The sequence below is a fragment of the Teleopsis dalmanni genome, chromosome 2, assembly GCF_002237135.1.
Source record: "Teleopsis dalmanni isolate 2A chromosome 2, ASM223713v2, whole genome shotgun sequence".
Lineage (NCBI taxonomy): Eukaryota > Metazoa > Arthropoda > Insecta > Diptera > Diopsidae > Teleopsis > Teleopsis dalmanni.
In genome coordinates, this window is record NC_051847.1 from 67,497,676 (window position 1) to 67,513,553 (window position 15,878).

Genomic DNA, 15,878 nt, shown 5'->3' on the forward strand with positions numbered 1-15,878 from the left:
TAAACGACAGCCTACAACATCTTTTTTAATTGCAGCATTCATTTCATAGAGTTCGTGTCGTGTGTGTCCAATATTCTTGTACCAGTAGTCGCAAGAGAATAATGTATCCAAATAAATAAAAAAATTATAAGAAAAATGTGAAAATTAAATTTGAAGAAAATATCAAAACAAAGAAATATTTATTATATTTCTAATATTAACTCGGAATGTGTGCGATTAACGCCAAAAATCCAAAGCAATGAAATTATAAGGTGGAGTAGCCAAGTACTACGAATACCAAAAACAAAAGAGAAAACGAACGAATGCTTGTGTCTGCGTGAAATTTTTAACTATTTTTTTTTCTCCAATATTTTATATGCTGTCTGCACACGAATAACATTAAAAATAAAAAACAAATGTGCAATAATATGTTTAACAGGTGTTTGGACAAAAAGTGTTGCATTAAAATTTCATGAATGTTTGTAATAAACAAGAATGCATGATTAATAAATATAAAGTGGAAAGCAGTTGTATAAAATTCTAACACAGATTTTCGCTGCTTTCTAATTATTTAGTTACGGTTTTAGCTTAAATTCAAAACAATATTAAATGTATGGTTTCTTCAAAAAAAAGAATAGTTTTTGTATTTTATCTTTTACAAGATTTATTTTTATTTTATTTTTTGTACAGACCACTTGTGTTTTTTTTGTTGTATTGACAGCATAATTGCTGCAATTGTGAATTGTTTTACGCGCTTTTCCCCTACATTTAATTCGCCGCATCGAATTTATTAGTTTACAATTGTCAAAAATTCCATTCATTCAATGTTGCCTGTATTGTGACTTTGTATGAACGGAGCATTTCTATACATCGGCAATCGTAAACACAAAATGTATTATTTCTTAAATCGGTTTTTTATGTATTAAAAAGTGTGTTAATATATCTAAAAAGTAAACAATACAATTTTATTTTCATTATAAGTTCTATTTTGCATTTTTTTTTCAACAAAAATTTTTTTATCCCCCACAGCATCAGTTAAACGTTAAACAAAACGCACATAAACATTCAAATGTCTACATACACACACAAATGAATTGGTTGCATTTAAGAAAAGAAAAGAAAAAAAATAAAGTAAATATAAATGCAGAAGGGCGTGCAAACGATAATAATTATTCCCAGTGTAAAATATAAAGTGCCAACACCCTTAAATATTCTATTATTAAAATTAATATAAACAACGAAATATTATTGTAAATAAAAAAATATAACGTTTAGTGTTTAAAGTTTTGTAAAGTGTAAAAAAACAACAAAAAACAGAAAAAAAATGGGCAATTGCCTACGCACAGAGAAACCAGACATCGACAAGACACATGTGGAGCGGAATCAACTTGACGATCCCGCTGGTGTGGGTGTCACCGGCGTACAGCAACTGACAATGCCTATTGGCCAACCGCAGGAGCAAATACGTCCTGTTCCACAGATTCCAGAAAATGAGACTTCCAATGCAAATGCAAAAATATTTGTCGCCTTATACGACTACGACGCACGTACTGACGAGGACTTAAGTTTTCGTAAAGGAGAACACTTGGAAATTTTAAATGATACACAGGTAAGTTCGGATATTATTAGAAAATTGATTAAAGTAGCTTCTACTAAGTATATGAGACAATATAAAGTAATGGTTTATGCATTACGCTAAGACCTTTATGCACTGCAACCAGCTTGATCTATTTTGCACTTCTGCATTCGTCGATCTCTCCTCTCTTTTAATAATTATGTCGACACCTTTTGCAATGGACCTAACATCAATACTAACATCGAATATAAACTTGTTAAACTTGGACATACGACCCTCCACACAGATGCAGTATCTCCTTCAAGACCTAAGTTGTTAGACAACAAAGTTCTTAATAGGTCTCCTCCGAAAATCTCCCCAGATGAACTTTATCTCCCCCGTGCAGCAGGAACTGTCTTAGCTCAATTGAGATCAGAATATAGCCGAGTGCTAAACAGTTACTTGTCACGCATAAACACGTCTCCCCATGACGTCGGCAATCTGTTTACCTGTCCTTCTGCACAAACAAACCTTCGTCCAATTAACCTTTGGACTCAGCATATTGAAGTGGTGAGGTTTTTCCGTCTGGATCCAGGATGACGTTCAATACATATCCACTCACCTCCTACATATCCCCCTTCATCGTCCCTTCACCCACTTCCCTACTCATGTAATCCTGTTGTTGCTGTAGCCCGCAAGGTTCTGCTTGTCTAGGCCCTTTTAGGTGCGCTGAAAACTAGGGGCTACAGGTCGTAAGTCCAATAGACATTTGGACCAACGCCATAGAAGTGCCTAAGTTTTCCGTCTTGATACTGGTTAAATCACAAGATTCAAGAATTTATCGGTCTTGTATTGGTCGGGGTAAAGTATATGCAACAATATGATATATATCATAATTATCACTTTATCAATTGTCAATTCAATTTGTTTTCAATTTTTATTTATCAGAAATTTGAAATAAAATAACTATGAAGACTTTTCAATAAAAGTTACTGAGGAGAAGTAGCAATATTTGGTGTGATGTATAATCAGTTAATCCAAAATGGCTTTGGTATAAGGACCAAATTGTTATAATATGGGTTAACGGATTATATGATAATGGTTTATTACAACTTAATTCTTATGGTATAAGTCAGTCTATTTCCAAGACGATCTGATATTGGCTTCCTAGCCCTACTCCAAAACATCATATATAAAATAATTAATTATTTCTGATATTAAAGTGAAGTATAGTTGAATATGTTCACATTTAGGAAGTATAAAACGATGATAATGTAAAATCATATTCCATTAGGCAATTGATCAATCTTAAATCTTCGATTAAAAAGCCCTTTAGAGTTCTGAACAATTCTTAAGAGTTACTTTACTAGGACTTCGGATAGTTTACTTAAACTATTAAGAAAGTCTAATCGTCGACAAGTAAACCTACTGAACATAGAGATAGAGCTAACTTAATACACTTATTTCATTCTCCTCACCTTTACTGTTATGTTGACCATAGGCAGTAAAATTGTTCTGTTTTATCTGAAGTCTTTTTTAAATATGTTAAATGATGAAATTGAACTCGACCTTATGATTTATTAACTACTGTGAATTCATATCATAACCTTTAGAGTTTGAGATGTTAAAGTCAGAATGTGATAAGAGGAAATGCTCAAGCAGAATTAGTACTTAACTCATAATGCTTATAATATGACTGAATCAAGTAGTTTAAATATATTTAATTAATTGCAATATTTTTTTTGTTGTTCCCATTCAATATTTATAAAGTACTCCAAAGGAATTTGAAGTTCACAGTCTACATTCAAATAAAAATACCCTTACAATTCCGTTAAACCCTTATGCATGCTTTTCATCCACCTTCAGTATGTTTTAATTTGAACGGAAGGATCTATGTAAGGGTATTTTTTCCTTTCTTATTTGTTTATCAATCCGTAATGTATTAAGTACTTAAAAGTGGAAAATAATTTTCATTTATGTGGGAGAAAGTATTTCCTCCTTAAATACTTTCACAGCTGCTCGCCCATAGTTGTAAACTTGCCTGCAACGTGCATGACTCAGCCTTCAAAACTTCACAGAAATGAATCACGTATCGTAGAGAAAAAATAGCTAAAGTTCATTTTATTAAAAAAAAAATTTTTTTTCAATAAAATCAATCACTAATTTTAATATTGAACTTTATACTTCTAAAGTGTCAGAAACTTTTTCCAATAATTCTATAATTTTTTCAACAACTTACAAGTTGAATTAAAAATGATTTTGTAATTATTATAATATTGGAATGATATTGGTTAAGAACTGGATATGTGCTGAAAATAACATAATAAAACATATATTATTTATGTATACTAGCTGAAAAGATAACTATATAGTTGTGGTATTAAATTCCTTTAGAAACTACACATTTAGACCATCTTTGCTCTTGGTGGTACCACATGATCCCATTAAGATTCCAAAAAAATTATTAGCTTCTGTAGAATCACTTTGGTAATATCACAAATTGTTGATTTATGAGATAACTCTTAATAATTAAGATATCATCTGATATAGTCATAATATCTTTGCTATATGGTAGACGAAAAGGGGTATGTATTATATGTTATATTATATGTTATATATAAGAGTTGGATTGTGAACATTTATTGCACCTATCGTACCTATCACGATGTGATGGAAGTAGTTGTCTATACTTAAATATGTTTTATATTTTAAAATTGCACCCATCGTACCTATCACGATCTGTTGGAAATAGTTGTATATACTTAAATATATTTTAAAATTAAAAATACATAACTGTTTTCTTTATTAAAATGTTTAGGTTTGTAGCTATCGGTTTTTTTTTCCGGTGGATAGCATTGAAGTTCACAGTGGGAGACTTGATTCCACTAAAACCATCTCTTAGGAATGAATGGAGAAGCATTCCAAAGTAATGTGGAAACTTCATTCCAGTATTCAGGGGAGAGAGATGTGACCGAGAGACTTAATATCTAGCGGGCTAAGTTTATTTAAGCCAGAAAGTATGGGCGTAGTGGAAAGGATACTTTCATTTCTAATATAGCATAGGACGCCAATAATTGTTAGCAATATATTTTTTTTGACAATGATATTTTTTTATTTTTGCTCTTTGTGGAGCATTTCAACATTGAAGATACTAGATAATAGCTGGATACTATTAGTCCATAATAAAAAAAAGCTGTACTTTGTATTCTAGGATCTAGACTAGACTTTCTCTCAGTGTAATTGAAGGCTTTATTTTTGACTTGAACTTGCTTGCGCTTAGTTAGTCCGCTGCAAGAGATATACTCAGATTAAAGATAAAAATTACTTGACTATATGTAATTTACTATAATCCCAATCATTTCTTCATCCTAAATAAAATAGTCTGAAGTTGGCTACCGATATTTCTGTTTTGACATACAAATACCTAAATCACTTATTAAGATATCAGATGTGTGAAGTATATAGGTAAAGGGTTCAAGCCGCTTCTTTGTTGAACACTAGCTGTTGTTCCTCAAAATAGCGGTTCAAGATTATTATTATTAATATGGTGTATACTTCTTAGACTAATAATAAATATAATAAATTTTAATTGAAAATAAAAATAATAATATAATAATGAATTAACTATTAATATTATTTTTGAAAAATTAAAACGTATGTTAATTAAATTGGAAATATGTTCTTCTTTCAAACTGTTACACATAAGTACAAGTGGAAGATACTTCTACATATATAGCACAAATATATTTCAATTTTCTTTTAAAACGGTAATAATAATATATTGTTGCTTGTGTCAGGATGCAATAATTAGTTTATTATAGAAAATATTTTTCTTAAAACTATTTTAACATCAAAAAACATTAGCGACAATCTTTCGTCTATGAATAAAAATATTTCTCATTAAACTGATAAGTAATCTTTCAATTATTTTATAATTTTGCAAAATTATAAGAAAGATTGAAAGATTAAAACTTCAAGCCCGGGTTTTTCCCACACATCAATTTTTTTCTGTATTTTTTTATAATTAAATATTTACTTGATTTCTAATACATTATCAGTAAATAAAAACATAAATTTTTTTGTGGTTTAGTCACAATTAAAAAAAGTAATCTGTAATAAATTTAAAAGATATATTAAAATATTAATATTATTTTGTATAAAATCGGTATCAGTTCAAAGAAAGGAATTTTAAATATATTATTTTCATTGATTTGAAATATTTGGCTGCATTCTGAGGTTCATATGTTCTTCAAGAAATGAGTAAATAAATAATAATAATAATAAAGTAACAATAAAAAAAATAATAATAATAAAATAATTATAAAAAATAATAATAATAAAATAACAATAATAAAATAATAATAAATCAATAATGTGGTTTTCGAAAAGTAGTGAACTACAACAACAAAAATTCATTTTATATTATTTTAATTAATTAAATTTTTGGCTGACCATACAGCTGTTTCTTCTAGTATTGCCAAATAATCATCATCAGAGGTCTTGGATATAATTCTTGTATTTAATTATTCGTAAATTATTTTTTGAGACTGCAAGTACCAGGAATCGAACTCGTGCCCTTCCAAATTTAAAGCTCAGAGTCAGTGCTCCTTAACCAACTGACCCAAAGCCGTACTTGACTTATATGTTCACACATTTTGGTGGAGTTTTGAACTTTGCTGTAAATATTTTATTAACAAATTCACTTGCTGCGTTTATTTTAGAACAAAATCATAAAACAACTGTAGAATAATTAAATTATTAATTATATTTTTATTTTTTAATTGTTAAATTTCAATACTATTCTGTTTGTAAATCAAATCAATTCGATTTGTAATAAAATAATAAAAATAATAAAATAATAAAAATAATAAAATAATAAAAATACTAAAAATAATAAAAATAATAAAATGATAATAATAATAAAAATATTAAAAATAATAAAATGATAATAATAATAAAAATATTAAAAATAATAAAAATATTAAAAATAATAAAATGATAATAATAATAAAATAAAAATAATTGAAATAATTCTTCCTAATAATATTCCTAATAAATTATAAAAAATAATACAATAAAAATTTGCACTTTCCACTCCTTTTCTATTTAAAGTGGATTTTTTGTCATTGGACAAAAGTAATTTTTAAATAGTTTATTATTATAAATTTTGTGTCCAATCAAATAAAAATATAGTATGGGTCCTCCAATCAAATAGAGAAATTTTAATACTGAACAATATTCAATTTTTCCATTTTATTAAAAATCACCAAGGTGCACTATTTCTATTTTTTGTAAAAAGTTAACCTAACATCTGATGAAATCGAAACTTTTACAAAATATAATTGATTTTGTTTTGGAGTTGCCACCTTTTGTGAAGTTAGGTACTTATAAATCCACCTAGTATAAGCCAGTACTCTAGTTTTGCTTAGTCATTTCATTTGTCTTGAAATCAGTATCCCGGAGAGCTGATTTTAGTTTCGAGAACAAAATAAATGATATTTGCAATAAATGTCATTTATTATAGTAAAAGCTTCAACATGAACTTAAATAAAAGCTTTATGATGATCAAATAAAACCTTATGTTTTTAATTTAAAATAACAACAAAATCTATTGTATTCTATTGTATCCAAATGGTTTTGTTTTAGATATTTAGATCACATGTTTATTTAAAATTGCTTTTATGTAAACAATTGACGACTGCCTTTGAATTTTCAAAAATCCAAATCTAGAACACTAATTTATAGTCAGATTTTTACATAAATCTGTTTTTATTTCACCAATAAAATAAATATTGTTGACTTTAAGGTCATTGGCAATATGTGGTTTATGGAATAAAACCATATGTTAACATAATCTCAAAGAAAAAAGTCCAATGGGGGTTATATCGTAAAATATTGGTTGCCAGTTCACATCGAAATTTCTTGAGCTCAAACGATCATTAAACATTTCCCTAAATAAATTGATCACAATACCTCGCGAGTTATAAGATTTGTATTACACTCTAGTTGAAACCATACCATTCAAGTCAAAAATATCTAATTCATGCCACAAAGTAATCAATAATCATACTTCTGTAGCGTTCTATATTGGAGATAAATGTAATATTATTTTCGTTTTCAAAAAAGTGTAGTACATTGTGGGCTGGACCATAAATCGCAACAGACAGGTGATCTATATACATATAACCTTATTTTATGGATATATGCGTTTTCTTTATACAAAATGCTACTATTTTAATTATTTACGAAACAATTTAACTAGAAACAGATTCCATTATAAAAGATAAAATATATTTCCATTAAATAATATAGGTGTTTCAAATTGTTCTGCAAAATTTCTACTCCATAATATCTTATTGGTCTGAATTTCTTTGCCTGACTAATTTTTATATACACTGAAATGCAAATCTTTATATAGAATTTTTCAGATGATGTCATAATAAAATCCAAGTTCTTGACAATTGCGTCTAATTGATTAATTTCGATTTTCGTTTGCGATTCAGTTTTCCACATATATTTTCTTAATCGCGCAGACCCCCCTAACCTTTGGACCCGGGATTAATCAATTATGTTACGAGTAGTAAACACTGTAGATCGATTATCTGCGTTTATTTATTTAAATAAATAAATAAAAAAGTAAATAAATAAAATTATATTGCTAATGATTTTCACGGTATCCGCTAAACGTAATCCGAATAGAGTTGGTTTTTTTTAAATTTGAAATATTTTTATACACTATAAACAACGCTGAGCCTAAAGGTCCATTTTGTTTAAAATCTAAGAGAAGAAAGCAGCAAAAAAATATATACAATAATATAGTATGTAAATAATTTAATCACCCTGTATATAACTACCCTAAAAGATTTATTTAGAGAAATTTTTCTTATAATAGCCGTAGTAAAACAAATATTATGACATATTCTCACATACACCCAGTTGTCCAAATAAAGAATTGTCTACATTAATAGAAAACTACTCAAACAAAAATGTAAACTGAATGTAGAAACTTAGTAGAATAATATATTATAGAAAATCTACCTGGTACGGGCTCCCATTAGAGCCAAGAATTGTGACCATAGCTTATTTTTTGTGTTTTTAACCGATCCTAATTGAATAGAAGACAATCGCAAAATCAATGCGTTACTTTATGGGGAAAATGTTTTGGAAGTTGCTTTGGAGTCGTGAATACGCAAAAATTTCGGTGGTAAACCATAGATGTGCCAATAAGACTCGACACCGTCACATAAAGCTCATATAAACCAAGAATGTTTAAAAAATCATGTTCCACACGTCATTTCGTTCGCACAATGACTTTCTAATTCGCATGATAAAAATCTGATGGACTATTCCATCTGGACCATTAACAAGGTGAGACCTAAAAAATATGCCAGTATGGATGCACTGGAGAAAGCCATTGTTCAGGAATGGGTCAAAATACTGGAAGATCACATTTGTGAAGTATGGAATTAATTTTTTAACCGTTTGAAGGCCATAGTCAAGGCAAAAGATGGCCAACTTTTGCTTTAAATTCTGAAATTTTGATTATTTCCACAATTTTCTGTAATTTGAATCAATAAAAAATGATTTCAAACAATAAAGATATATTCGTTTGAATAGGTAACATTTCAATCGCCCTAACCCTGAATATATATATATATATATTATATTCCATTAGTTTTCTTATTAGTTCAATCCATTATTGAAATTGATTATATCTATTATATTATATTTATATTATATTATATATATATTATATTATATATATATTATATTATATATATATTATATAACGAGGGCGGTTTGATAAGTCAGTGACGTTTTGAATAAAACAAATTTTTTTCGGCAAATAAACATTTTATTTTTCTACATAATCACCTTTTAGCTTGATGCATTTAGTCCAGTATTTTTCTAATTTTCTTATTCCTTTCAAATCATAGGTTTTCTCAAAGCTCTCAAAATACGCTTTTGTTTCGGTAATGACTTCTTCATTCGACTCAAATCTATTACCGCCCAGCCATTTCTTTAGGTTTGGAAGCAGAAAATAGTCGCAAGGGGCTAAATCTGGAGAATATGCTGGATGGGGTAGCAGTTCGTACCCCAGTTCGTGGATTTGGGAACGTAATGCTTAATCACCACACGAAATTCACTTTTTTCCATTTTCATAAAAATTCACGAGGTTGTCTGCTTTGAACGGCTATCAAACACCAACTGAACGCCGTAGCTTGCTCAAAATTAAAAAGTTGCCCACTGGTAGATTAAAGCTGACGGCAGCACTATTGCATTTGGAGTTACTGCATGGGAAATTCAAAAAGTCACTGACTTATCAAACCGCCCTTGATACATTAAGACGAATGACATCCTTAGGGACCTCCCATCAAAAAATACATAAAGGATAGAGCCCTAAAATTATTTGCGAAATCTGACAGAGTTACTAACACCGCGTTATCAAATCTCAGAATGGTTACAGGCTCCTCGGGGAGGTATGCAGATCTGAGGTCAATTATTGCTTACTCTGATGAAGTGATAAACAATAATCCAGTCAAGGCGCAAAGAGCGGTTTTGAAGAAACCTCGCAGTTAATAGAGAGTAAAAGTGCTCAAGTGCATTGACTCAACTAGCCTCAACACAATAATAATAATATATACATATATATATATATATATTACGATACTATATAACCTATTACGATACTTAGATAATCCGAATCTAACTGATTTTATATTTATTTTAACTGGAATTTAACTTTATAGGTTAGAGATTATTTAATATTTATTACGTTATTATTTTTAATAAAAAAAAGAAATATTTTAAAGACTACTGGTTGAGGTCTCCGTCACAATTTCCTCTTCATATACTTAGTTTTCTTCCCCGGTTTTTTTACGATTATTGTGCATTTATAGCGTGTTGTCTGGCTTCAATGCATTTTTATAAGCAACAATCTTAACATAATAAACCACGCGAGGTTGTTGCACATGTTACCGATTGTTGCACCAGAGACGCAATATATCTTTTTGTTTTTAATAACTTATTTGTTGCATTTTAGAAACTATTTTGTTAATTTATTCGAAAAACACAAAACATAAAAAAATGAAATAAAACTAAAATATTGTTCAGATAAACAAAAACTTTTCTGAATTAATCGATAGGAGCAATTATTTCGTTTTTGTTGGTTTCGCAGCTTTTGTGCGTTGGCTTCGAAATTCAATCTGCAAGAGTTTGTATCTTTTGTTTTGAAAGTTTGTTAATTGCGTTATTAGTTATAATATTTGATTGCTTTGTGATGAATACAAAGTTTGTTTAAACAAAATGTGGAAGTAGTAAAAGCGTGGCTTAAGCAAATTTAAAACGGTTTATTAGAGCTCATGCATAACTGCGGTCAAAATCGATACTCAAGTTCTCTAATCAAGTATATAAGGAAAAAGTTATACAACAAATTTATTAGTTATAGTGATATATTATTGATATATATTGAAAATTTAAATTCAATTCGAAGTGTTAAGATTTCTTTATTTTTCACATAATAAACTTTTATTACTTCCAGTAGTAGTATTGCATAGTTAGCGTTACTCTGTAAACACAATAAAAAATATTAAATATTTTAATAAAAAATGCTCTTAGTTGGAACATATTTTTTTACAATATAGTATTTCTAATCAAAAATTTGTTAGATAAAATTTAACAGATTATACCATATATATGATATTTTGTATTAACGTTGTGTTATAGTGTTAAGGATATGTTTTGAAAAAACCCTGTAAAATTAATTTTTAAAAAAGATGTTTCCTATTAAGGTGATTAAAAAAACACTCGTTGGATTCGTTGGTAAATTTCTTAATATTTACGAAAATGTGGGATGTCAAAAGAAACTATATAATCAGAAACGTTTAATAATAATTTAAAAAAATGTCATTAATATCATTTATTAATATCAAATTAATAGATGATAATATCAAACCTCGATTTGGAGCATTGAAAGTTTGCTCAGTCTTTGCTTCTTGTGTAGAAACAAGATTAGGCATTGCTTCTAATTTGACAGGTACGAGTTCTAAACCAGGCACTTACAGTCCAAACAAATTATATACAGACTATAAACTAATTAAAAACCAATTCAAATATTTCTTAAGACCACTAATGATGAGTACTCGGCAATATTCGAAACAGCGTTATATGGTCAGCCAAATTTCAATAAATTAATTTAATTTTTGTTCTTGCCTCTTCTTTGCTATTCGAATCCTTTTAAATGTTACTATCTCAAAAACAATTTCTTAAAAAACTTTATTCATAGATAAGCATTGCTAATAAGTCATTTTCCTCACATATCGAATATCTACGAAAGAGCAATTCTATCATAAATATAATCTTATGTACTGCAATAGAATATAATCTAAAATCAGAAATTTATGTACTTAAATGCTGCATTTAAGGACAAAAAATATTATACTGATATTTTCTTGAATGTTGCTGAAGAATTCAGCAAGACATGATATAAAGGCTTACTTGTGATGATTAAATTTAATCTCTCCAATTACACCCATAAATTGTTTAAGTCATACTTATCTTCAAGAAAATTTTGCTTCAAATATTATTCCTTTGTTTCAATTGAAGCCGGTCATCCTCAGGGAATTGTGTCTGAGCTTTCTTATTTTATAAACAGCTGGTCTACCTATTTTTTGGACCCATGCTATCACAATTTTTGCAGATGATACTGTGAACATATCTTTTCATCTGAAAAGTAAATATTATCAGAAAGTATTGATAATACTTACATTTAAAAAAGAATCATACTCTCAAGCTAATTTAATAGTATTCTAATTCCAGAAGTAAAGGAATCAAATTTTCTGGACATCCATCTTGACAAAAGGTTTATATGGAGCAGGTTGTGCTTGGCTTATAAGCCAAGATAGCAAATTAAGTCCTACTGCACAATACTATTATATATCTATTATATATCTAGAATTTATCTTTATTTATATTGAAAAAATTAGAATGAAAAACTATTTTATTTGAAAAATGAATGGAACCCCATGGTACATCAAAAACATTCACAAAGCTTTAAGCTTTCATCTAGTCAAGTATCTCGTTTGAACACATTTGGAAATACACCTTATAAACATTGCAATCCATATAAAAAGTAGCTACTTTTACTTCAACAATTGCGGGTCTGAAGAAAAAGCCTTATAGACATGTTGAGGTCAAAGTTAAATTTTAAAAATATTTTCTGTTTTCTAAATTTAGTTATATATACTGGTGTAATTAAAAAAAATAAAATAACTCTGAATATTATTTATATACTTATATTTTAAGAGGTCTTTACTAAACTTACAAGATTTACAAGTTTGCATTCGTCAATTCATTTCCGGTAAAGCGTAAACGTGTTCAAAAATCTATAAAACATTTATTTCCCTTTATATACCTTTATTTATTATATATTTTTAGCTCTTACATTTAGATTTTTCTTACATATCAATTATATTAATATCTTCACAACTAACAATTTAATAGTAGTTAATAAAGGTAACGAACCTACTTTTGTAAATGCGATAAGGGAAGAGGTATTAGATCTCACTTTAGCCAGCGCATTTATATCAAATAACATTTCAAATTGGAGGGTGTTGGAGGAGAACTCCTTATCAGATCACAGATATATACGCTTTGATTTGGAAGGCGAAGTTGAAGACACTTTCGAAATAAGAAATGTTAGGAAGACCAACTGGTCTCTATATAACTTCTATTTAGAACAAAACATTAGTTGTCTTGGGAATAGGATTACTAATTGTCAGGAACTAAATCTTGAGGTTAACAAACTAGAAAATATTATTACAGGGGCTTTTGAAAAAAGCTGCGAACTTATCAAAAAGAAACGTTCTAGGAACGTCCCATGGTGGAATAGGGAACTAGATATTTTACGCAAAAAAGCCCGCCAGCTCCTTAATAGAGCCAAGTCCAATGGGGACTGGGCATCTTACAAGTGTGCCTTAACGGCTTACAATAGGGAATTGAGGAAATCAAAGAGGGAATCATGGAGGAGGCACTGCGAGGAGATTGAAACACTTCCTGCGGCTGCGAGACTCCAGAAATCTCTAAATAAAGACCACTCAAATAGCCTCTCTACATTAAAGAAGGCTGACGGAAGCTTTACGGTAAGTCTGGAAGAAACGGGACAGCTTTTGCTGGACACTCATTTTCCAGGCTGCGCCATGTATACTGAGACTACGGAAACCATCGAGGATACTCGTTTCTTATTGGTTACACGAAGAGATCTTTCACTGGCCCGTAAATCTTTACAGTCAATAAAACTAAATGGGCCATTTCCACTTTCAGCCCGTTTAAATCACCTGGTATCGATAATATACAACCGTGCCTTCTTCAGAAAGGCGTTGATATATTAGCACCGATATTAACAAACTTATTTAGGATAAGTCTAGAATTAGGCGTAATACCTAAACATTGGACGAAGGCTAGGGTAGCTTTCATACCGAAAGCAGGCAAAAAGGCGGACCACACGCCAAAAGCTTTTCGGCCCATTAGCCTTACTTCTTTCCTGCTTAAAGCAATGGAGAAGATTCTAGATCAATACATCAGGGAAGTCTATATTAAAACTTCACCTCTACATATTGAACAGTATGCTTATTAGTCGGGCAAATCGACCGACACCGCTATACATAGTCTGACGAGTAAAATCGAGAAGGCTTTAGACGGTAAGGAAATAGCTCTCTGCACATCGGTTGACATTACAGGAGCTTTTGATAATGCAACATTCAGATCAATTGAGGCAGGAATGGTCAGGAAAGAAATACATAGACTGATCATAACATGGATTCTCAATATGCTGAAAAACAGGACGATAATCTTTGAAATGAGGACGAAGAGATTAACTGTCAAGTCAACCAAAGGATGTCCTCAAGGAGGCGTTCTTTCGCCACTCCTATGGCTATTGGTCATTGACGAACTCCTACAGTCTCTTAGTGACCTCGGATATGAAGTTCAGGGCTTTGCAGATGATCTAGTCATCATGGTTAGAGGCAAATTTGACTCCACCATATCCGATCGTATGCAACTAGCTCTTGATATTACTCAAAATTGGTGACAAGAGAAAGGACTCTCGATTAATCCGAATAAAACAAATGTAGTACCCTTCACCAGAAGAAGGAAGATGAGTCTAGGGACCTTAAAGTTAGGGGACACTGACTTAATACTATCTGAGGAAATGAAATATCTAGGAGTAATTCTAGATAAAACTCTTACTTGGAAAAACCATTTATCATATATAACTGGCAAAGCTCTAAGAGCAACTTATGCGTGCCAAAGACTGTATGGTAAAACATGGGGTCTGCGACCAAAAATGATGGCTTGGTCGTACAAGACCGTAATAGTACCGATGATCACCTATGCTTCTTTGGCATGGTGGCCAAAGGTAAATCAGACGAAGGCTAAGATGACTCTCAATAAGATTCATCGAACAGCCTGTCTAAGCGTAACGGGAGCAATGAGAACGTGCCCCACAGAAGCCCTAGCAATGCTCACTGGACTCACCCCATTACACATTACAGTTAAAAGGACTGCGACCAGTGCTGCACTAAGGCTTCCTTATCTAGGTAATCTTAAAGAGGGCAATCTGACAGGACACGCAAAGATTCTAGATGAAATCTGGAATTCTCCGTGCCTTAAGGTCTTCGACAAGATGAATAGAAAATTAGCTTTCTCCAGGGAATTCGAAGTGGTCATTAGTGACCGATCAACTTGGAGAAATAATAAAATAAACTTAAAGCAGGGCTCTCAATTATGGTATACTGATGGGTCCAAAATGGATAATGGCAGTGCAGGAGCAGGAGTTATGGGACCAAACTTCCGTAAAGCAATCGCAATGGGAAAAACTGCTTCCATTTTTCAGGCAGAGGTCCATGCCTTAGAGCTTTGTGCAAGAGAATGCATACGTAGGGGCACCCGAGGTACCAACATATGCATTCTATCAGACAGCCAAGCAGCTCTAAAATCTTTAGCAAAATCCTTATTCCAATCAAAGCTGGTTTGGGAATGCTTTCAACTTCTCAACACCCTAGCATCGAGGAACTATGTTACTCTTATGTGGGTACCGGGACACGAGGGGCATGAGGGCAATGAAATAGCAGACATATTAGCAAAGAAGGGTGCATGTACTCCTTTCATTGGGCCAGAGCCCTTCTGCGGGGTAACGAATAGCTTCACAAACAACTTATTATGTGAACGGGAGAAACAGCATCTACTTGAACACTGGAGAGCCCAAACAGGCATGCGACAGTCAAAAAGATTCATTGATCCTGAACACATCAAAGTTGATGCTATCATCAACCTTAGCAGAAATGAT

The 15,878-nt window shown here is 30.8% G+C and overlaps 1 protein-coding gene across 1 annotated transcript in view; it reads left to right on the forward strand.

Annotated features, from left to right (window-relative positions):
* The first annotated feature begins 123 nt into the window (after positions 1-123).
* LOC119674765 (tyrosine-protein kinase Src42A-like) overlaps positions 124-15,878 on the forward strand; it is a 23,530-nt gene continuing 7,775 nt past the window's right edge. The window contains exons 1-2 of the mRNA XM_038085922.1: positions 124-251; positions 1,009-1,588. Of these exons, the coding sequence (XP_037941850.1) occupies positions 1,304-1,588 (285 nt within the window). The 5' untranslated portion in view covers positions 124-251; positions 1,009-1,303. The remainder of the gene's footprint in view (positions 252-1,008; positions 1,589-15,878) is intronic.